Genomic DNA, 25,548 nt, shown 5'->3' with positions numbered 1-25,548 from the left:
ATCATGGCCATTTAAAGACTGACAAAACGTTACATATACTTCTTATAGTTAAAAAAAATGGTCTAATAATTTAATTCCACTACAAATAAATAAATAAATTTTATTAGTTATTTAATAAATATTGAAAGAAATAAAAGAACATGAAAAAAAAATGGCAATTTTTTTAAATATACTTACCGTTGATGTATTTGGTTGCCAAGGTCGTCCTCCAGGACCTCCAGGCCTGCAATGTATTCACAAATAATTTCTCAAACAAATTTTTAAAATATCAAGAAGTATTTACAATATCTCAAAAAATATTTCAAGAAAACTTTACAAATGAAGATGTTGAAAAGACAGTAAATCTGGTATCATATCATCTAGATTATCATGAGATTCTTTTTAATTATTATTTTCACCATAATAGTAAGTTAATAAAAAATTCAAAGTAAAGGTGTCTGCATGATTTATAGATATGATTTCATTTAGTATTCATGGATTAAATGCAAACCAAACTGTATCTAACATTAAGAATCAAAATTTGATTTAAAAAAAAATGTTTTTTCAAAGTGGCAGATTACAGTCATATTCATTATCAATTTTATACATTAATTTCTACTTTAGAGTGATAAGAAACACTTCAATGTAAACAGTAGTTAGTAATTATTCTTTCACTTATTAATATTCTTTCATTATTTCCAAACTTCAAAAAATTTTCTTTAATTATTTTACCTAAAATCTTTGAGACTTTAAAGAAAGGGGGGGGGGGGAGGATCAGAGATATTCGGAGTGAAAATTTCCTTTTCTTTTTTTAAAAAATTAAAAAGGAAAGGACGAATTTATGACAAAGAGCAAAATATTGGCAATGAAATGCATACTCACATGGACATAGGTGGCATAGAGGGCCCACCTGGGCCCATAGTACTATTTGGTGGTGGCCTCATACCACCATAATTCTGAAACAAAATATTGACTTAGTAATGCAGATTTTGGATATGCCTTGGCTTAAGAATAGGGTTTACTTAAAATGAATTTTGTTTTTTTGGCCATTTCTTGCCAAATGTTTATGGCTATCCAAATTGATGGATTTTTGGCACATTTCCAGAAATTGGACCCTATTCTTAAGTCATATTCTTAATATTTAAAAATTCTTTGAAATTGATCGACAGAAAATTCAAAGATAGAATTAATATTCATTATAAATTCAATAAATACCATTTTTGAAAGATTTTAACAAATAAATTCATTCACATTTTTCATAAAATCAACCAATATTTTTTTTAAATTTTATTTCAATATTTATTCAGATGTAAATAACCCACACATTTAAATATACAACATGAATCGCATCGTAACATTAAAAAAAATCATACTTCAAAACAGAACCATTTATTTATCTTCAAAAAATATATGGATAATAATATATACATAAAAAAATAAATGGAAAAATGTAGCTCTTAATTGTTTTGGGATGGTTTGGTGCCATGGATATTATTGACAAAAATGAATACCCAGAGGTTAAATTAATGGAATAGTGAATATTATTCTAGATATAAATACCATAACAAAAGTCATATGCTGTGATTAACTGAACACAAAAATTGTTCTCTCCCCCTTTTGACCGAAATCACTACTTTATTAACGTGAAAAGTTTCTATGGCTGTTATCAAAGATGTCTCCTTCAATCAATTCAAAAGCAATGGGAAGAAAGAAGGAGGGAAAAAAGTTGGAACATAAAAGCTCTTAGCAATTGGCTGTTTCGAACAATAAATAAGAAATAAAATGCAATTAAATTAAATCCCCATTCACCACTGACGTCCGTTATCGATTTGCTTTAGTGCTACAGAAAAATTGGCTAACTTTATTTTTCTTTTTGTTGTATAAAGTATCTAAAAGCTTTAACTCCAGGAACTCGGAAACTAAGCCTTTCCAATAAATTCGCGGCAGAGTCGGCCAATATTTTTTTTTATACAGTTACGCCCATAAAAAGAAACTGAGTGGTGGATTTTATATTTATAAGTAAATATTGCAAAATATTTCATTCCAGAAATCGTTATCACTGTAAACTTAGTTTCGAAAAGAATTTAAGCTCTCGGTGTATTGATTTCCCATTGCAGTAATTCTTTACGGAAACGAAAAGAAAATATTTAAACCTTTTAAAACATCTTCGAAAAAGACTCGAAACATTGTAAACATTCTCTTAATTCGAAACATTGTAACAAGATCATCTATCTTTATTTTATTTTAAAAATTTACACTTAATTATATAACAATACGTACCGAAATGTACTTAACAACATCACAATTACTAAAATAACGTATCGTTGTAATATATATATATATATATATATATATATATATATATATATATATAGATTAAAGATGTGTTAAAATTAAGTAAATTAGAAATATAATCGATATCACTAAAAAATTTAAATTTTGAATTTAACAGAAGCGGGGGGGGGGATGTTTTTGTACAGTTTGTGAAAAAATCTAAAAGTTTCAACTTTCTCTTAAAAATTTAAATAATTTTTACTAAAAAAATCATTTCTTATTGAGCACATGCTATTCAAGAAATAACTATGATCTAAATTTGGTATTTCTAGTAATATTCTGCTCTAAAGAGCGTTTTGAACAAATCTTTCCTCACACATTTTGCAATTTACAGACAGTATGTCAAACTACATTTCCGATCAAACTAAAATTCAGACAGCGAGATAATATCTGGTACTTATATTTGCATAATTTGCCAAAACAGAAAACGCATGAAAACAATAGTATGACTTTTTAAAATGATTCTTAAATTAAGAAAGGCATCAATGATCGTTATTTTATATATATATATATATATATATATATATATATATATATATATATATATATATATATATATATAAATGTATTTATATATATAAATGTACTTACTCCAGGATTCATAGGTAACGGTTGACCACGAGGAGCATTCATTCGGGGATTCATTGGGTTCATACCGGGTGGACCTGGAAAAATAAAACATAGCGCGAAAATGTAAATATATATTTTAATCAGTATAAACAGCACATTCACAACAGTTTCCTAATATATATATATTATATATAATCAATTATCTTTGGGTGGCTAAAGGAAGATGGAAACAGTTTAGGAAAGCCATTTCCTCCTTTATTCCCGTTTTGATCGGAACAATTATTTATCAATAATTAAGATTGAGTTAAACCATGGTAGTTATATATTGAAATACGAGTAGGCAGGACCTAAATTGTTAGGTTTTTAATAATTATGACTGTTTTGAAAAACAGCCTTCGTTGCTTACTAAAAAAAAAAAAAGTCTACTAAATTTATTATAGTATTTCTAAATTAATTGTGTAGTTTCAAAATTTATTGTTTCAAATGTAGTTGACTGGCAGACTATTAAAACACAATAGTAATTTTTTGCCAGCTTGCACCAGCTTTTCGACGAAAAGCCGTGAAATGCCAATAAACTGCACATATAACAATGAGTAAGAAGACTAACTTCATCAGACATGACTTTACATTATTAGAAACATCAAAGGATTACATTTAATGAATCAGAATGAATTTACATATAAATATACTATTATATATTTTAAAGCTATTCAGCTTGGACGGAAAGGATCCCCATAATAAGTTTATAAAAGAAAATTAGTCTTATTGATTTATTTGCTTTCAATAGAAATTGGACATAGCAACAAAATGTATACAACAAATAAAATAGTGATATAAAGAGGATAAACGACACAATGAAGGGAATAGAAACATGGTAATATTGAGTACTTATTTGTTTTTACATTCCTGTGTTTATTTGGCGATCTTCAAATTAAGCGATAAATACCAAGCTCATTATACATAAGATCTAAGATTTTGTCAAGATGATTGATTCCCGGTTTACTTGGCGATCTTCAAATTATTTCATACATAAGAAGTCAAGATTTCCAGACTCTTCATATATAAGACATCAACGTTGCTAGACTCTTTATATATAAGATGCCAAGACTGTTAAATTCCAGCGTACATAAGATGCCAAAATTTCACAAGACAGTAGGCAATTCCTCGCTCGAACAGGAAAAATAAACAGGTGCCCAATATTCAATGCCTATCTTAGAGATAGCGACGTAGAGGGAGCAAATGTTATCTGGGACTCAACAATGACCTTTCGCCCCTTTCCCGGTCTCAATCGAATTTTGGCCTTAAAAAAAGGAAAATAAGCATGTAAAAAAATACCTTCGCAGATTGATGGTTGCATCGTCTGGCGAATTATATGTTTCTTTTTATTTTCCGACACATTATTAATAATTAAAATGTGCATGGAATCATTACTCTATTCCGCTGTCGTATTTAGTTGTAAAAAATAGCGACATTATTTCGACAGAGTCACATAATCTAGGCCCCCACAACATTTGAATCGCTTTAACCCAGTAGCTACGTTACCTTCTAAAGGAAGGCGGCTGCCTTGGAAATAAGAGGGCTTTTAAATTTTCAATATTAAATACGAGAAGTGAAAATAATAATAATAATTTATTTTGGTGTGCTACCGGTGTTGATAACTCAAGAAAATATCAACTTCCCTTTACCGAAAATAACAATAAAAAATCTCCTCACCCCCTCCATAAGAATCAACTGATGATGGGGGGGGGGGAATTAAGTTTTTAATAAAAGAATTCTGACAGTGCACTGCACCAAACGGCACAGTCATTACAACTCTAAGTGCCATCAAGACGTTCTCCTTGTACAAATAAAACGGTGTCAAAAGATCACTCAGTGAAGCCCATCAGAAAAACCATTCATTGTCCAGTTAATGCCGACCACAATGGAGCCACCACCTTAAATGGGATGGCGTGTATTTACTCAGCAACGAAGCAAAGCAGGGAATTCAAACACGAAATTAACTTCTCTAACATCAGACCACAAGGCAAAAGGGTAATTTGGTCTGTAGGCGTCGACTCCAGTGGTTTTATGTACTTACGGCCACTTTATGTAATAACCGCCTCTCTTTTCTTTCCCACTTTCCACTCTTTTTCATATATTGCGGTAGAAAAGCTACTAATTTTAACGATATACCTCTCCACTTTGTGTTTTTTCCACCCTTTTTCCTTTCTACCGCTTCGTTTCTTCAGAAAAAAATCAAAACAAAAAGAAATAAAAAAATTTCCCCCTCAGTTTTACTCTGAAGTAAAGTCATAGAAACAAGATGTTCTGTGAGCAGTCAGTTTTAATTTCGTATAAAAAAAAAGGATTTTATTTAATCTCACAAAGGGCTGCCTATTTCCGACCGGCTTATCATGCTTCTACTTGATGCAATTAGAGGTAAGTAATCTCGATGATGTGCGTGTAGAGGCAGCATCACATCCTGTTTATTTACAAGAAATAACAATCCGACATTTTCTCGCTAAGAGGAGGGGAAAAGTAGCCAACATGCAATTTCAAAAAAGTGAAGATGTGGTGTGTGGCCTTTTATAGAGATAAAGGAATTATTTGTTCAGTTATAAAATGCTTTGAGATCTTACCGAAATTTTTATTTATTTTATCAGCAAATTGAAGAAACTTTAGAGTGTTGTTATCATTCCCCCCACCTTTTTTTGTGTAAACCTGCGTAAAGGTAAATACAAACGCAACTGTTATCATGAATTCTTTCATATTGTCCCCGACTACAAATCTAACTATAATCATAATTATTAGTAAAATTGAATGCGGCAAATTTGAACTACAAAACAAATCTAAAAGTTTGGGACAACAACAAATTGTCCAAAGACAGACTGATTAATGGAATCCAGATATTACTATGAATAGAAGTCCCTCTTAATTGATGGTGGTTGGTTCTCGCCACCCTTAAGGGTACATAAAAAGGTGGGGATCGGGTTACTCCCCTCGAAAACGGTACGTACTTCCTTAGGGAAGGGTTGTACCGTGGCCGGTGACGGTCCTTAGGACTCAACCACAGTTCCTGCCAATGTAGCTGTTAGGCGGACCTTCGGACGGATCGTTGTCATTTGTGCACACATACTGATGGTGGCAACTACCAGAAATCTATCCATGTTGGACTTCAAATATAAATAACTCTTACAACAAATACTATAAAAGGCTATGGCTATGGTATTGTACCCAAAATATACATATACACTGCGAAAACTTTCTAGCCATTTGCTTCTTGACCTTTAAAAATAATATTATAAACAGCTATAAATATATCTTGTAGATTCTTATGAAAAGACAGTTTTCAATTTTTAAATAAAGAAGCTACTAGAAATTCAGTTAAAGATTTTTAATCTACATTATTACTATTGAAATTCTCACGAACTAGAGAATGGCTCATTAAGCAATTCGGAAATACGAATAAACAGAAAATCTACCAAACTGAACACCCAATTCTTGTTCTATTGAATTTTGTAACACTGATTATATTGAATTAACTCTTTTTTAATAACAAAAAACAGACATCACACCAATTTCTTCAAGAATATTAAACGTGGAAATTTCATGGTATTAGTTTCATACATCATCTTGTCAGTATATATCATTTTAAAATGCCGGGCGTGGTTAATGTGGCAGAGATAAAAACCTTTCTAGAAGCGTGCTCCGCAAACTAATCGGACGCGAGATATCTCCGCCTCATGTTTAAGGGATGAAATTTTAATACAACTCCTAACCTAATCGGCAGCATTTAAACATTACCACAATAAATCTAGACTTTATCGCTCCATTTCAATAATCAATACTCGCTCAAATGCACAAGACAATGTTGGATGCAGTGCAAATTTCCAAACAATCAATTTAGAGTAGTACAGGTAACATTAAGCAATTTGCTGCTTCATTTCTATACGGTAAGCTGATATGAAATAGCTGTTTTTCGAGCTCACTTAAAAACAAAATACATTATTGAACTAATCATAATGATCTATTGGTTTCTATTCATAATAATGTTTTTTTAAAACTTTTTGCCTTGCGCAATATACTAACTATGCAATAATAATTTGTTAGCTTAAAAATTAATTCCAATATACAAAAATTCATCAAAATACTAGACTATGAAATTCAGCAACTGTCTAGACTTGATTAAACAATTATAAAATATCCGAAAAGAGTGACTGTAAAATTCAGACGCTCCATTTCAACTGTCTCGCTTTTATTGGAACGATACAGAATATGTAGAGAGAATATTTTAAAATAAAAATTCACCATCTTTTTAAAAGGCGTTTCAACTCTAAAATTTATTCAAATCTTATTTATCTTTCTATCATTAAGATTTTTCATAAAATTACACAAAATAAAAGCTAACATTAGCAATATGATAGGCAGATTTATCATAAAAAATAAATTACTTTTAACTTTTACTTGAAGTAATCATAAGAATTTCCAGAAGAAAAAAGTTATTTCATCACAGAAATAAAGCACAAAAAAAGGCAATCAAAAGCCAGATATTCTACATCCAATGAAATTAAGAGGAGCGATCGAATGAAAAGATAGATCAATTTTCCACGAAACCAAAACTGACATCTAAAAACCCAGCTGAAGTGGTACTGAAAACAGAGGTATTACATTTTATTTGAAAAAAGTCATATTACGTCCATTTAAGTTATTTACTCACTTTGAAATAAATGAGAGAGTATAATAATCGAAAATCAATACATTTTTGTAACAGGATAAATAGGCAATCATTCGGTCAAAGAGTATTAGAAAATTTTAAGATATATTAAATTGCATTGGATTTTACTGTCAACAATATAAGACAACCAGAAATAAGCTAAAAGCGTTTTACAACCTAATAATAGAAAAAGGCAATAGCGTACGAAATCCCCCCCCTGCCTTTCGTTGAAATGCTGCACCCTTATTCGCGCATAAAATGATAGATAAAAACGATTAAATAAAAAAGTTTAAATTAAAATAGATTAATCGAAAGGGATGTTTTTTTCAGTTCCCATTAATATCTGCGACTAATTGAAGCACCTAAAGAGGCGAATCTTGAATCAATTTTTACTTAAAATATTATCCCATACAATTAAATCAAGCCATTGCAAAAATGTAGAACATCGTCCTTTGGGCATTATATGACTTCAACAACAAGAATGTAATTAGTTCACTATAATCAAAGGTGAATATTTTGAAGATAAATTATTATTTTTCTTGATATTAAATAATTCAAGAAAATTATCTCACGTTTTTCTTTTAAATATTATATTTTCTTTATAAAGAAGAGATGGTCAGTTTTCATTATGTCACCATTATAATAAAAGAACCCTTTTAGCATGGGTTTTTTTTTTTTTATATATGTTTTCCTCCAATGAATTTGACGAGTTTCTAAACTATTATCATTACAGTTTTTATTCAATTTCATACGCTAAGTTTCCAAGAATAAGATTATTTTCATAAATAAAATTGCATTGTGAATACTATTTATTCTTTTTCGTAATTACACATTTATGAAAGAGAAATACAACCAGTTAAATTTAGGAAATGATCCATCAAGAATTAACCTAATTTGTCCCTTTAATTCTTAATTCAGAATTCATTTTTATGAAATGCTGATAGTGCAAAAATAAACAATACTAAAGTCGTTGTTGACTATTTATTTCTAAAGGCATTATACAGAATATAAAATTATAATTGAAAACAACTTAAACACACGAGATGTTAACAGAATACAAAAAAAAAGCAATAATGAAACTGACAGATCAACTTAATGGTTTAAACCTGAAGAGATACCTGCATTTGTAATTGAGCAATGTATCATGCCACGCAATTCCAACAATGCCGCGGGTCTTGCCAAATCTAAACAAAATTTCATATGTTTCGTGCGTGTATCTAGGATTATGATGGATGACTACACGATACTCGTTTATCTCTTCAAAGGAATTGATTGCATACATTTCGCACATCAATTCAACAAACTCGTTTTGCCCGAAGCTCTGTTCCACATATTCCAGACACGATTCTATCAATTCAATAATTCATTCCTTGCGTAAATACGAATTTCCTCCTAGTTAAACAACTAACTATTGATTCTTTATTTTCAAAAGGTTATCCAATCTAAGAAATGCTCAAAGGGAAACGAACATCTTTAAATCCGAAAAAGAAGAAACGTCGAATGGAAAGGGGGAGGGGGGAGAGTTTGAGGATGGATGTGTATTTGCTTGGCAGATAAATATCGGTCTTTGTCTTTAGCAACATTTGTGCAACTCCAAACTTAATGATTTGAACAACTCATCATTTTCAAAATAATTTAAATTAACGGCTTTTATAAATTAACGTCCCATTTTGAAGAACGTAAAAGTTATTTTGAGATGGACTTCACAAACTTGAAGCGTGGCCAGACGACAAGCAGAGAAAGATTGATATCTGTTGGATACTACAAGCAATGCAAATTTGAGTCCTTCCTTCAACCTTCCCAAGACTAGATTTAATTTATTAAATTTAAGATTATATAAGCTGTTTTTAAATAGAAAATATTACGATAAAGTAAAATGAGAAATATTTAATTGCGGATCACTTTTAGAAGAGTTAATTTCAGTATCTCATGCGTAAAAAAAATAACATATACCCAAATCGCACTCTAGAGTCTTCCAAAGTAAGGATATAATACTTTTAAAAACCCTCTATTATAATGATTCTTTTAAGCTAAACATAAAAATTTCACACAAATAAGACTAGATCTCGACTCTTAGTATTATGGAAGGGACAGAAAATTTTTTTGAAGACGATATCGGGTCCCCGCAAGCAACTGTAAAACTGAAACAACCCCACATAAAAGGAACAAAGCGTTTCGGAAAGAAAACAAAACGGCGGCTGTATGACTTTTAATGACACATGAAGCCCGGCACTTAATTTTTATTCATTCTCAAATAATATCCACCACAGAGAGGAAGAAAAAGACAAGCAGTTAATACGCCGTATCAGCCCTTCAAAAATGTGAACGAGGCAATATCTATCAAGATATTAAGAGATTTTATAGCCACACATCAAGAGTAGAAGTGGCACTAAATTTTCGTGAAAGGCACCGTTTCATGGGTCCCGAAGTATGACAATTTAATTTTTTTTTGTTGCCTCGGAAACATGTAAAGAATGTTTTATAGAGCCAATCTCTTTAACAGTTTGCGGGTTAGTACAGGAAATTGTGCCATTCTTCTGATGAAGACGATGCCTTTCCGGTATGTGGAAAGGAAAATTGATTTTGAAGTGCTCATAAATGTGTTTTATTTGAAGAAGGATAAAAATGAAACAACCGAATCGATTTTGAGTTGGATCGAACTGCTCCAAAGGCTGCTTTTCGCGGAAACTATTCTTGCACAAAAATTGTAATTATCTGTATTTGCTAACCTTAAAAAAAAATAAACACGCCAGTTAATGAAATTCGATCTGTTTACTTGCACTCCCAAACAGAGTTGATCAGAAAACTGATAACAGTATCAGCTTTTCAACGAAAATTACTGCTGATTTTTGATTTTCTTTCGTGAAACACAAATAAAAGAAATGTGTTTAGTGTTTAGAAAGCTAAACACGATAAAGAAAACAACACGAGATCGCCAATAAGCTGTTTCAGAAGAACAGATGTCAATCGTCATTTTAGCAGAAAAGTTTATTTGAGCAAAACATTCAATTAAGGACTGAATTATTGTTTATTGCCATAGGTATACACACAAATGTACAAAGAATTAACTCGTATTATGTCCGTAAGGGGTTCATCCATCTTAGTATTTTTTTTAATTAAGAAATTGACAAAAAAATGCAATAATATCCCATAAATATCTCTAGGGAAAATAACAAATAAACACTGGAATTATTATGGAGTTCAATCACCGTTATAACCCAGGTATTTCCAATTAAATAGAGAAAAAAAATCGATTCTACTTCCCGGATTACTTATTGCTTATTTTCAAAGTAAATCTTCAATAATATTTTTTATGCTAGATAAAATATTTTTGATTATCGAAAGATTGGCAATATCAGGTTTGGGAGTAGAGAAAATAGGGATAACGAATATCTATTAATAAAGAAACATTTGATAACAATCACTGCTACTCTGAAAAATAAATATGGCAGAGATATTTTCCGAGAGAAATGACACTACAGTCATATCACAAACAGAAACAAAATCCGAAAATTTATTTCCATAATAAAAAGTTATTGCCATTAAAATATAATTAAGGTTTCCCTCATTAGCTAAAGCCATGACAAAGTCCGGAAATATATTCCAATTCTATCCTCCAAGTTATACAGCAATGCCTTAAACCCTAATGATTTCCTCAAGCTTTGTTAGATAAAAACATAAATTAGCGAAAAAAAATGCAATGATAAACAAACAATCAAGATGATCACATTATTTTAAATTATGTTTTAAAAAAGAAAAAAGCAGAGCCCTACATCTCAGAATATTATGAAATTCCATTTACATTACAAATACATTTAATTATAACGGTTACATAACTCTACTACCTTCTCTTATGATACAACAGATGGCATTACTTTATTAACATGAAAGTATTGTTTATTTCGTCTTGTGAAATGTGGAACTTAATAACAATTAAATAACTGTTTCTGAAACTCGTTTATTATTTTCATCTACCTCATAACGAAGTTATAAAGAGTCTCGTCTTTCTACATAATGATAAAGCTATTTTTATCTTGCAATCCCATTTTACCCTAGTACAAAGTACCTCGATTTCCTAAATGCATTTCAGTTTTGCAATCTCATATATTCGCAAAAACTGAAAAGAGGCAAATACTCGGATGCAAAACATATTATTTACCAGCGAAATCCAATGCGCAAAGACAAATCAATATAACACTAAAAAAAAAAAAAAAAAAAAAAAAAAAAAAGACGGCGGAGATAGCTTACACGAAGCGATTCAATCCACTATGAGTGTGCAATTCCAATAAGATCTACAGAGTGGAATTCAATTTGTATTCACGAATACAATGATATCCACTTTTCTTTTACCCAGGTGAGAATTGCAGTGGGCAGCAATGCATTTTGTTATTCGTGGAAAAAACAGTAAAAAGGGAAAGAAATAAAGAAGATGGGGGGGGGCGGCATACAGTTCTCTTCACATGCTGTTTCACGAACATCTACGGGAGACACAACGTTGAAATTCTCCCATCGACATTTTCAAGATTGAAAAACTTTCCTCTGCTTTGATGTCGACCCCCTCCCCCCACTTTCGCTCTATTCTTATTTGGTACCAGTGACAGGTAATGTCAAAAGTGGTCTATGTTATTTTGTTTCCACTTGTCGATTTATGATATATTCGAGCAAAGAATTCATTTTGCAGAAAGCACGACGGTAAATCTATAGATTTATTTTTTAAGAAAGAGCAGGAGCGGTCTTTTCACGTTTTTTCACATACTCTCTAATAAAGATAAGATACCCCTTCCCCCCGCATAAAAGTTTGGAGTTAGTGACTCAGGATTTTTTTCACGTTAGGGAGTTAGTAAATATTGATGAATTTTTATACAGTTCAGTGCATTTATCCTTTATATTCCATTTTGAAACAACATGGGCTATTATGAAACGAATCTTGTGACTTAAAACTATGCTCAGATGATGAGGACGATGCCTAAGACATTTAACGTCTGAAGTTCTTCATTGGAAGTTTGAAACTGGAACTCCCCACATCCACGATCGATACCTTACCAGCAGACCACTGAATTGTAATAAGAAACGCTAAAGACTGAAAGCTTATTTTTCATACTTAACGAAATCATTTTCAATGGAAAATGAATTTATCTTAACTAAATTGAAAAGTAAACAACATCAATTTGAAATAATTTTCAAATTTAAAAGAAATAACAGTAAAACGCAAACTAAATGATGTGTTGTAAGTGCTACAGTGTATTTAATTATTTTTCAATATAAGTATATTCATTGGAAATAAAACTAATGTCACTTGCTATCAAAAAATATATTTTTAACATGCGGAAGAAATTTAATAGCACTCCATGCATTATTTATTTAATTACTATTTTCAAGAGAAGTTGTGCAAATCTATCTATCTATCTATCTATCTATATATATATATATATATATATATATATATATATATATATAATAAATGCGGTAAAAATTTAAAATTTGAAGCAAGATCTAATCTATGTTAAAAGTATTGCAATTATCTACAAAATTATTTACTTTAAAAAGTTCCCTTCTTTACATTAAAAACGCAAAATATTAATAATAATTTGCATTATTCAATTATAAAATTATTCAAATTGAATGGACAAAAGGCAAAAATGGTATTTGCAAATATGGGGATGTGTGACGCAGAGTTAAAATAACTACATTAAATTACTTTTAAGTAAAAATACATGGAAAAAAATTCTGATAGTATTTTCAATGTTTTAAATAATAATTTAAAAGTCGGAAAAACTAAATTTTGAAACAACAGAATTCAAGATAATGGAGAAAATAAATAATAACATAATGTTTTAAAGTATTTCGATATGGAGCATTTGCCGGTTGCCAAGGCAACCAAAAAGCGCCACGAAAAAGTTTTACCCATTTGGCGATTTCAATCGTCCTATTACGTAACATGCGATTCGCGCGTTCAAAATTTTTCTTAATAAATAATAATGCACTTGAGTATGCTTTTATAATTTGGCGAAATTTTTTCTTAGCGCCTTTTGGTCTTCGATAAAACCAAATTGTACCCAATATGGTATCAACACAACAAGCTAATCTCAAAGATGTTTTAGAAATGAAAGATTCAACAGAAAAAAATGTAAATTTCTTCTATGATAAACTACTATTACCTTGATAATTGATGGGAAGAGAGAATCAATTAAAACTTTTTCAAAGATCAATAGATTAATTCATCAATAATCTAATCTATCTTACAAGGTATTTGAAAGGAAGAAATAGCTTCGCTTTGTCGAAGTTAAAATCAATTTTTAAAAAATGTTTCCTAACAAATAGAAAAAACGATCTTAATCAAAATGGATGATAGTGCGTGTATAATATTATAGCACGTTTAGCTAATCACTGGCATATCTTATCTTGAAAAGATCATTTCATATGCATGTATTTTATATTGCTGTTTACATACGAATCACCAGATATCTCAACAAAACTGCTTTAAAAGATTTCAGCTCAATTCTTGTAAAAGACGAGGAGAATATTTGATTATTTGTGCCAACGTTTTGTCGCTTTTATTGCCAAAACTGCATACTAATCAAATTTATCGCCAGCTTGTTTGCATCTCCGAAATTCTGATGCAACGCGAGTAGAAACATTATTAAAACTTAAGATAGCCTGAATTATAATAAATAAATATTAAATGAAAAAGCTTTCAGGTGTACGATGAAATCGCAGATTTTATTAATGGATTTTTAGTGTGTCGCCTGCCAATTAGGGTTGTGCAAAGTAAGTGCACTTATTATTTAGGCAGACAGTAATATTTTATGACTAGAAAACATCTACTTTTAAGCTTTTATTTGTTATAAACGTAGAAAACTAATTTAATAAACGAACAGAATATGAATAAATGATATTGAGTTATTTCCTAAATGTAACTGAGATAGAACAGAAGAGATATTTTTTTTTAAGTATTAAGCGAATCAGTGCAAGTGCATTTGCTTCAGCTTTAAAAGGCATTTTAGTTTTGTGTCTTGAAAAGTACAGCAAACTAAATAAAGATATTGATGCATTCTATACTTTTAATGGATGTTTTTTTAATCGCTAACAAAAATGATTACACAGGAGTTTGTTGTCTACTCAAATCCCAACTCGATAATTAAATTCTAAACTGTTAGAAAAGGGCAAACATATGCAATTGAATGACATCGCCAATGATTATATTTTATACTAGCCGCCTTTGGCGACCAGCCGGTTCGCCAATCTTAATGTTCGTTTAAATTTTAATAATTAAATAGGTTGAACCGGAGTTTAACCCCCTTCTTCGCCAAGTTGCGATAACGCAGCAAAGCTGGCAATCTTTATTATGCACTATAATTGAACATCTGCTTCTTTGCTTTTGAACATTTCGCAAGGCCGTTGTTTGCGTTTTTTAAAAATTTCGCCAAGCAGGGGATAAAACTACGGTCGTACCATTAAATATTTTACTCAATTCCAACTTTAATAGATTCTTCAGCAAAATATTTTAAAACTTCAAATTTTGATAGTCATATAATTCACTCATAATATTATAAAGGCCTTCAGTTATAGCGTGATATGTATCTCTCTCATTTTCTGTTACCCCCTCGTAGAAATTATGCTTTAAATTAAAGTGTAAATGATTAATCTGCAATTAATATAATAATATTTTTTACTGAAACAAAGCATTTTTTTTAATAATATGATTACTGATAATAGAGTCACTGAGCGTTTAAACTTTATGGGCACTAAAGAATATCTTTCTTAATTTATGTAATATCTCAAGAATTTGTCAACAAAAATTTCTCAGATTCATCATGAACAGATCGATTCATTAACAATGTTTCATTTTAAATGCATCAAACACTAATAAAATAAAATGAATCGTTTAAAATAATCGGTCAAAAACAGGTTTAAAAAAAACTACTTAAAAAACGATGTACTTAAAACTATAAGCATATACAAAAATATATAACCAACATAAATACATTTTACTTACAAAAGCATGCAACTAACCTAAAAATAATTTAAATCGTCCGTTGGTTGTCATGCCAACAATCAGAACAATGCGCATGCGTGGATTTTCTTCGGCAGTTACGTTAACGCAAATGCGTAAATTTTTCTACGCCAGTTGGGGTAACGCTATGCAGATTAGACATTTTTAATTTCCTTTATTCTGTGTTATTTTAATTCAAAAGTACTTCAGAATGAATCTGAAACATGGATTAATTAACAATGTTTCATTTTAAATGCATAAAACATTAAGAAAATAAACAGAATCGTTTGAAATAATCCGTCGAAAAATGTTAACCCTAGCCTCATTACTGTTGGGAGAAAAAAACAACTGATGCCTTACTTATTTGGCGGTGGTAAAAATGGAAGATTTTTTTGGCGGGAAAGTTAGTTTTTAATTAATAATTAAAATTCTAATTAAAATTTCAAAAAAAGGGACCCCAGGTGCACATTCCCGACCTGTAAGGTATACATGTACCAAATTTGATAGCTGTATGTCAAATGACCTGGCCTGTAGAGCGCCAACACACACACACACACACACACACACACACACACACACACACACACACACACACACACATTGAGCTTTATTATAAGTATAGATATAGATATAGATTGTTCGGATCCATAAATATATTGCTGAAAAAAAAATTAGTCATATTAAATGAAATATTTTTAATAACAAAGAAACAAAATCTGCAATTCGTCAATGCTTTATGAAGTATTGTACATCCTTGTTTTAAAAGATTTTAGATTATTTCAATGACAAACTCAAGAAAAAAAAAGTGATTCACGAATCAATGCAAATTATTCCTTTGTAACGACAGATAATTAATTTAAAATAATAAAATTCAAAACTTCATAATTCGGTCGTTGTCGATTGCAGAAGAGTGAATTTCTTTTATTTAAGATGTCAGTGAGCCACGAAAAATTTTACTAAGCATGACTAACAGAAATCGGGGGTTGTATAATACATCAGGCTTCGCTATTCTCTTCGCAGTACATTTATTGATTGAAACAACGTAAAAGTATGATTTATTTATGTTCATTAAAGCATTTTTTTAACTGGAAGCGCACACACTTATCTTTAATAGTATAAAAACTAATTATATGTAAGTCTTGGTTTTTGAGTTAGTACGATACAAGGCATATTAACAAAAGTTATTGGTATTCTGTATTAAGTACCGATAATTATTGTCAGTAAGTTCAAATATCATGTTTCCTAAAATATTTTATTTACGAAAACATAGAACGAAATAACACAGAACATTTATTACGAAAATGTAATTCAATTTAATGGCAGTTAAATTTTAACTATTGGCATAATAAGAAAGAAGCCATTACATCATATAGGTAGGAGCAATCTTCCACCTTCAAAGAACATAAATAAAAACGATTTTAATTTAATTTTGTCGCTGAGAGGTATCAAATTCAAAGATTATGAGGTACATTCTAAATACTAATCCTTTCAATTTAAACGATAAAGCCAGTATGTACCACAAATAAATTCGATGCATGAATAAGACTTGTTTCCGTCCAAGTATTCTTTTACAGAAACCTAGTAACCAGAGCCCTACTACAGGAACTCTTGGATAAGCAAAAATTCAAACATTGAATAGTCCGATTCCTTATACTAATACTTACACATCTTTAAAACAGAAAGCAAGGGCAAAAGTATTGTTCGTTTCAGTATTCTGAGACGACCACTCTTCGACGATTCTATCTCATTAAGGGGTGAGATGCGGAAGAATGAGCGCATTTTCGGAATCCTTCGTCATTCTCTGACCTTGATTTTCGCCCTATTAGATACTTTTTTTTTTGTTCAATTTTTTTTTCACGTGTATGTGAGTATCGTGTCATTTCTGATCGTATTATTGTAATTCAGTCTACGAGTAATCCGAAATTATTTTATTGTTAAACTAGCCGCCTTTGGCGACCAGCCGGTTCGCCAATCTTAATGTTCGTTAAAATTTTAATAATTAAATATTTTATACAATTTCTACTTTAATAGCTTCTTCATCAAAATATTTTAAAACTTCAAATTTTGATTGTCATATAATTCATTCATAATATTATAAAGGCCTTAAGTCATAACGTAATATGTATCTCTCCTTTTCTGTTAGCACCCGTAGAATTTATGCTTTAAATTAAAGTGGAAAGAATTAATCTTCAATTAATATAATGATATTTTTTACTGAAACAAAGCATTTTTTTATAATCTGATTACTGAAAATAGAGTCACTCAGCGTTTAAACTTTATGGGCACTAAAGAATATCTTTTTTAATTTATGTAATATCTCAAGAGTTTGTCAACAAAATTTTCTTAGATTCATTATGAGCAGATCGATTCATTAACAATGTTTAAATTTAAATGCATCAAACACTAAGAAAATAAAATGAATCGTTTAAAATAAACGGTTGAAAACAGGTTTTAAAAAAACTACTTAAAAAACGATGTACTTAAAACTATAAGCATATACAAAAAATATATAACTAACATAAATACAATTTACTTACAAAAGCATGCGACTAACTCAAAAATAATTTAAATCATCCATTGATAACGGTTGCCATGGCAACAATCAGAACAGAATGCGCATGCGTGAATTTTCTTCCCCAGTTACGTAACGCAAATACGTGATTTTTTCTACGCCAGTTGGGGTAACACTATGCGGATTAGAAATTTTTAATTTCCTTTATTCTGTTTTATTTTAATTCAAAAGTACTTCAGAATGAATCTGTAAGATCGATTAATTAACAATGTTTAATTTTAAATGCATCAAACATTAAGAAAATAAACAAAATCGATTGAAATAATCCGCCGAAAAATGTTAACCCTAGCCTCATTACTGTTGGGAGAAAAAAAAAAATTGAAGCCTTTCTCATTTGGCGGTGGGAAAATGTAAGATTTTTTTGGCGGAAAAGTTGGCGGTGGGGAAAATGGAAGATTTTTTTGGCGGGAAAGTTAGTTTTTAATTAATAATTAAAATTTTAATTAAAAATTCGAAAAAGGGAACCCCAGGTGCACATTCCCAACCTCCAAGGTATACATGTACCAAATTTGGTAGCTGTAGGTCAAACGGTCTGGCCTGTAGAGCGCCAACACACACACATACACACTGAGCTTTATTATAAGTATAGATGTAAACATCCCATCCTTTCATCTATTTTGCCGAATTAAACCCATCTTAACGCATGCGCAAAAGCGTGGAGAGTTTTAGAAACAGTTGTCCGAATACACGAGTGTGTTTTACTTCAAGCCAGCAATGACGCGGGAAGCGTAAAAGTAATATTGAACCGCCGAAGTTTCATTCAAGTCTACTACTTTACTGTCAGTAAAACTTTACATTAATTATTCAACGGATCATAGCTGTCTTCTCAATTAATTATACTTTTTAAAATTGAGATATAGATTAACATGAAATCGACCCGATATTAATCGTTTTAATTATTATTTTTAAATATTTATAAAAACCCTTAATATTTATAAATAAATGTTTCTTGCAATTTTTAAAATTAAAAATTGGTGCATTCTCTTGCTGTATTAATTTATAGTCACGGTTTTTAAAACACTTCGAATTGGCCAAATTCGACAGAATTTCTAAAATCTCTAAACCAAAGGAAGATGGAAAAGGGGCAATTAGAGTAAAAGGAAACCGCGGAATTGATTGAAAAGATAAATCAATGATCAAGAGCGATATGCTCTCTCCAAACAAACACCCTCAGCATTTCAAAGAGACAAGAAAGTGCCAAGAAAGAGGGAAAAAAAAAAAAAAAAAAAAAAAAAAAATTGCGAAAAATCGCCAAGGACTTCCACCAGATAATAAGAGGGACGAAGGAGAAGATATTTTTCTTTCAAGATGATTCAATAAAAGTCACGGCCGATGCTATTGCAAGAAAAACAATTATTCGCCAAATTTTTTCGGTGGCTTCGCTGTTGTTCGATTATATCAAATTATACGTCTCAAATATAATTCGTAGGATTTCGATTTAAAAAAAAATACTTTTACTGATACAAGCTAAAAGAATTTTACTGAAGCGGAAAATAAATCTCCGAGAATTAAATTACATTTTTCGCATACAAAAGAATTATTTTTAATGAACATAGTTATAAAAAAATCTTAAGAGCGAGTAGTAAAAATTTCTTAAGAGCGAGTAGAAAATCTTTTTCCCCAAAGAGCTTGTTGTTTAAAACTGGCAAAATCCCCCAACAAAAATGCTATTAATAGAATTTCGATCGATAATCTTTTTTTATGCATATCGCTAACTAATATGCAATTCTTTCAAAGTCTTTAAAAATAGATTTTTTCGACATTTAGTACATTTTAATTTTAAAGAGGAAAGGATTATAAATAGCGCTTGATTATATATAAGATGTATTATTTATTAGAGAAGATCTTTTAAAAATATGAAAAATTGAGATGAGACATTAAACTTTTTCTAAGCAGATTATATTTATATTTTATTATCAAAAAGTCGGGTAGTAATCGAAATAATAATAAATAGCCAATTCATCAAATTTCTGGACCGTCCATCATATAAACAGTGTCAATTTAGTTAATGCAACTTATATAATTTTTGGTAAGTAGGGTAAACTAGTACTGTCAGTTATGTAACAACACGCTAGGGGTGGGGTCTACCAAATTTTATTTTGCGATATCTCACAAACTGACTCGTGATGGGAGTCAGAAGAACATTGATGATGTACATCTTTCGTATAAAATTCAGATGATGCAGTGGTTAAGGGGGAAAAGTCATGACTCCCCCCCTCCACAGAGAATGCAAACAAAGTATTATTTTTGAGACTACCCTCGGAAATGAAGAGCTGCCCATATATGATGGATTAGAAGCCACGAACTTTCATGCATAATTAATATTAATGAAATTGATACGAGGACTGGAGAACTCTTTCAAAAATTTCTCCAATAGAAAATATATAGTGAAGTAGAGTTTATGGGAGTTTTCCCGAAAAATAGAAAATGCAGACAACCACGGATAACGTATCTAGGATTAAGCTTTTATATAAATTAAAAACTGGCAAAATCGGTCCAATGGTTGGAGCTGGGAGACTGCTTCCTTTGTTTTACCAATAATCTTTCGAACACATGCAATTTCTTTTATTGTCGCCAAAAAACATGAATTTCAGAGGGCAAGTATCTTTTAAGTGAACTTGATTCAAAACAACAGAACCATTGCATCAGATATGACTATGACCATTTTGGTGACATGGACAAGGTATGAAAGTATTTGCATAATGAAACCAAATGCCGGACAAAAAACATTCTCTTTCTGAGGAAGTACATGAAACAGAATGTATATATTTTAATATACCCATGTCATATGGTTTTAAATTAAATTTATGCGAATCAATAGCCTGCTATACTATTATACTTATTTAATATATTATTATATAATTTATAAGTTCCATTAATTAAAGACAAAATACGATTCTCTCGGATGAAATTTTCTGTAAAACAATGTTTTCAAATCGAATGAAAGTTTTAGGCAGAAATCTTATAAGAAAATAAATTAACCGTTAATGATAGTATCAGTCTAAATAAGGTAGAATGATTGTTATAAAATCAATATATCAGCACGTTAATAATTGTAACTAATGATCATAACCCATTAAAAATTATGGCACATTATTTGAAGAATCATACCGAGTTGAATGGAAAGTGGATCAATCAAAAACTTATACGCTATCATTCCGGGATTTTAGATATAATTTGAGTTAGAGATGGGAGATGGTTCGTTATGAAATTACTAAGATTACCATTCTTCGAAATACGATTCAACATCTTGAAATGGAAATAGATAAAAACAATTTAAAAACCGATATTTTGTTCATGAAATGCATGTGAATTCGCATTGCGTCAGATAATCCGGGTCTAAAGAAAACCAACTTATTCAAAGCATTAACTATCCAACCTGTTTTCCTCCCCAACAGAAGTCTCATTCATCCAGTGTTACAACAAACTACCTAGACGCAGGGATGCATTCATTTTCCGTCAAAGAACACCGACTTTCCTTTCTTTCTTTCTTTTTTTTTTTTTAATTCCTCCTTCTTTTCCCTAGTCTACCCCTTCACCTAAAATAATTATTTGAAAAGAGGGTTCAGAAAAAACTTGGAGGAAGTGCTACTCGTTTCTGTCAGGCCTACGCAACGAAATAAAGCATTACATTACTAGAGACTGAAACGAACAACTGGGAAAACAGCAGGGGTTGTAATACGAGGGACGTGAAAAAACAATTAAAAAAAAAGAATCCAGCCCAATTTTTTTTAACGAGATGCTGATATTTAAAAACCCATGAATCAGTGCTTGGCACGGGAGCCGCATTCGGATGCGATTACATAATGGATGTGGAGAATACGCTGTCGTAGATTGGGGGGGGGGATAAAAGCCCCAGCCCCCTGTCTAGTTTCGCAGTGAATGAAGTTAGTTCGGAGAGATACACACCACGCTTTTAATTATTCTCGAACAGAACGCTCTTTCATGTATATACTCAGTCGGTTTTGATCAAGTGCCCAGCTGTGAAAGTCGACCTTTTTTGTTTTCATATGAGGCATGACTGCAACCATATCTCTTCTTGAAACAAGCAGTTAGATTAGTTCATAGCTGTGTGGTAGCGAAAGAATGATGAAATTTCCTTTATTATTCGCTTCTATTTTAAGTGGCTTGCTTCACATTTCTAAAATTAGATATTTGCAATCATTTTTTTATTTTTATTTTCTGATTATTATAATTAATAGTTTCTGATACATAAAATATTGCACGCCTATATATTTCGATGACAATACACTATTTTATATTTTTTAGAACCTGATTAAGAGTTAATTGATTAATTTAATTTGAATTTCACACTAGTGTCATACCAGGAAAAAAAAAAGGCCTAAAAATTGGCAATAAAAGAAATTGATAATAAATTGGAAGAAATACAAGCCTTCATATTTGTTTATAATTAATGATAAATTAAAATTTAAGAGGAAAATATTCAAAATAAAAAACATCATACTTTTTAGCATTTTTGCGCGTTAGTAAGTTTTGATTTTAAGAATTATTATTTGTTTAATTCATCAAGCAACGAAATAATAATAAGAAGGAAGTAAATTGAAAAAATGCTTTGAACACTATCTAAAAGTCATTATATGAGGTATCAATGAAAGATTTTGGATTTGGGGAAAAAAAAAACAATAATATTTGTTATTATTTAAAACCTATAATACTCATTATTTAGAAGAATAAATAAATAAAATTATAATTTTGCTGTTTTTAAACAAATAATTGTGGCAAAATTATAAATTCAACTTTTTTCAAAGACAGTTCCATATGACAAAAACATTAAAAAATTGTAAAAAATTCTAATTTTCGTCCTTTTTTTTTTAAAAAAAATATTTTAAATAGGAATATTTTGAAATAACTAGCGATTTAATAATATGTATTTCCCTTTAATTTAATCATCAGATTTAACACCCATTATGCCTCTACATAAGATAAGGCAAATATGGAAATATATTTTTTTTAAATCCTGTAAAATAAAAGCAAAGTTCGCAAAATTCATACAGATAAAAGTTATATTATATATATATATATATATACTTTAAAAAAAACAACAACAAAGTTTTTTTAGCATTCGGAAAGTAAATATGCAAATAAAACCACAAGAGTTTAAATAGCTTAAACTCATTCATCAGAAATATTAATGAAGATTTTAAAAAGTTAATAGCTTATGAAAAAAAAAATTAGTGAGGTAATTATTGAAAGTAATCTTTACAAAAAGTTTTTGAAAGAGACTTATAATTTTTTAAGGGCGTACTGTCAAGACCCTCCTTCCTTTCTTTTTCTTTTTACAGGTCCAACTCTTTTTTCCGTTTTTATTTATTTATTTTATTTTTTAACAAATAAAGGCTTACGACATTGTAAATCATTACAGGGGGGAAATTTCAAGGTAAACCAAGTTTTCATAACAAGATTCATGATTATTAAAAAAAAAAAATCAGAACATGTACTTTTCTTGAGACAGGCAAAGTATACTACTCATAATGAAAAATGGGAAACTCATTAAAGTCATAATTAGGTGTTTGAAGGGGGGGAGGGGTTCTGTGTAAAGGTTAATTCCTGACATACGACATAAACGATTATGTTTTACCATCTCATTAAGCTGGCTTTGAAACAACTATCTTCTTAAGACAGCATTCTACTAACTCTTTGGGAACAAAGGAGAAAAATCATCATTTTTTCCCCCCCTCTTCAGGAAAATAGAAATTAAGTGCAGAAGGAAAACTTTCTTTAAATATCCTTAAACGAATCATTTATTTTTAAGCCACTGTACCATTTACTTTAAATACATAAATCGAATACTATCTAGCTATATTAATATACAACGTTACAGTCGTTAGACTGTGACATAAAAATCGCTCTTACGGCCTATTGTCAAATGTGAACAAATCGCCATATGATTTTTTCAGATCGCTTCATTGAACATTTTTTACAGTTGCACTTCATTCAACACTTCACTTTGCTAATCAATGGAGTTGCAAAATATTATTAGAAATGCTAGGAAAGAGCTCGCCATGTCACACTTATAAAGAACGAAATGTCGTCCAATAAAGAATTTCCATCTGTTATTAGTTTATCGCTTTTGCATAGCTGAACATCGAGTTTATCAAGATGATATTTTCTGTCATGGATTCTTAGTTGATTCTGCCTTTTCTGTTATTAGTTTATCGCTTTTGCATAGCTGAACATCGAGTTTATCAAGATGATATTTTCTGTCATGGATTCTTAGTTGATTCTGCCTTTTCTTTTTCATGCTTTCTACCAGCCTGCCCTGGTTCTAAATTTTAATCATGCTGTATCATGTATAAAATCGAATAACGGTGATATTACAATTTCTATTCAAAATGTAGAAATTCCATATTTAATTAATTTTTTTTAACTTCTTTGATTTTTAAGATTTATCAGAGCAAATTTCAACTTCCCCATACAATAACGTTTAACAAATGACGTAACACATATAATCAGCAGACATTCAAGTTTAATTTAATTTTAAGGATATTTTGAAATCTTCAATCTTTTCTGGTATCTACGCTTCTTTGGAAAATAAGGTACAATTCCTCTCTGTCAATTTACTCAGCTATACTAGCCTGATTAGATTTGTTTTAAAGCAACAAAACACCAAAATCAGCACAGAAGATTCCCAGTTTGTAGGACACTTAATGAACTTTTCACCCTACGGATAAAATCTCAAAAATCAAAAGTATTTTCTCTCTCAGTCAACTCAAACTTCATTCTGAAATGCCTTAAAGCCAATAACAACTTCGAAATTCGATTTCCCAATTAAGACTCGCACTAAAATGTAATATGATCAGTAGAAGAATTCTTTTTCCTTCGCCTCTTCTTCGTCCCTAATCTATTTCTGGATTATTTTCTTCTACATATTTGTTTCCTCGAGTTTTACTGTCCGAGATTTTATAAACGGCATTAAAAATCGATTCAAAACAATGATAAATGATTAAAATGCAAAAAAGTCGCTCTAAAATGTAATATGATTCCCAGAAAAATTCATTTTGTTCCGCTTTTTCATTGCACCAAATCCATTTCTGGGTAATTTTCAGTCACATTTTATTTTCTCCTGTTGCACAGCTTCAGATTATATAAATGGCATGCATTAAGAAACGAATCAAAACATTGAGAAATGATTCTTATGTTAATGGAACAATAAATAATAATAAAAAAACCAATGCAATCAATACAGATGTCATTCGAGTAAGAAGATCAATGTATTATAATTTTCCCTAACATCATTAGTACTCAAATAGTCTGTTATATAATGCATTTATGTTCTAATCTAATATCACAATGCCAGATTATATTGGAGTTATGAAAGGACTGAATCAATGCATTATAGTCATGGTTATTATACATTTTGAGATAATGTATGATGTAAAGCCTCAA

General features: G+C 30.4%; 1 protein-coding gene across 3 annotated transcripts in view; it reads right to left on the bottom strand.

Moving 5' to 3' along the window:
* The window catches only part of LOC129976742 (single-stranded DNA-binding protein 3-like), a 297,319-nt gene that overhangs the window by 16,113 nt on the left and 255,658 nt on the right, over nucleotides 1-25,548 (bottom strand). For all 3 annotated transcript variants that reach the window (XM_056090468.1, XM_056090469.1, XM_056090471.1), the window contains 3 exons: nucleotides 2,905-2,978; nucleotides 862-935; nucleotides 178-223 (listed from right to left, as the gene is read on the bottom strand). In XM_056090468.1, coding sequence (XP_055946443.1) covers nucleotides 178-223; nucleotides 862-935; nucleotides 2,905-2,978 — 194 coding nt within the window. The remainder of the gene's footprint in view (nucleotides 1-177; nucleotides 224-861; nucleotides 936-2,904; nucleotides 2,979-25,548) is intronic.

The sequence above is a fragment of the Argiope bruennichi genome, chromosome 7 (genome assembly GCF_947563725.1).
Source record: "Argiope bruennichi chromosome 7, qqArgBrue1.1, whole genome shotgun sequence".
NCBI lineage: Eukaryota > Metazoa > Arthropoda > Arachnida > Araneae > Araneidae > Argiope > Argiope bruennichi.
The sequence above is the reverse complement of the archived record's forward strand: the minus strand, read 5'-3'. Positions and strand labels throughout refer to the sequence as shown.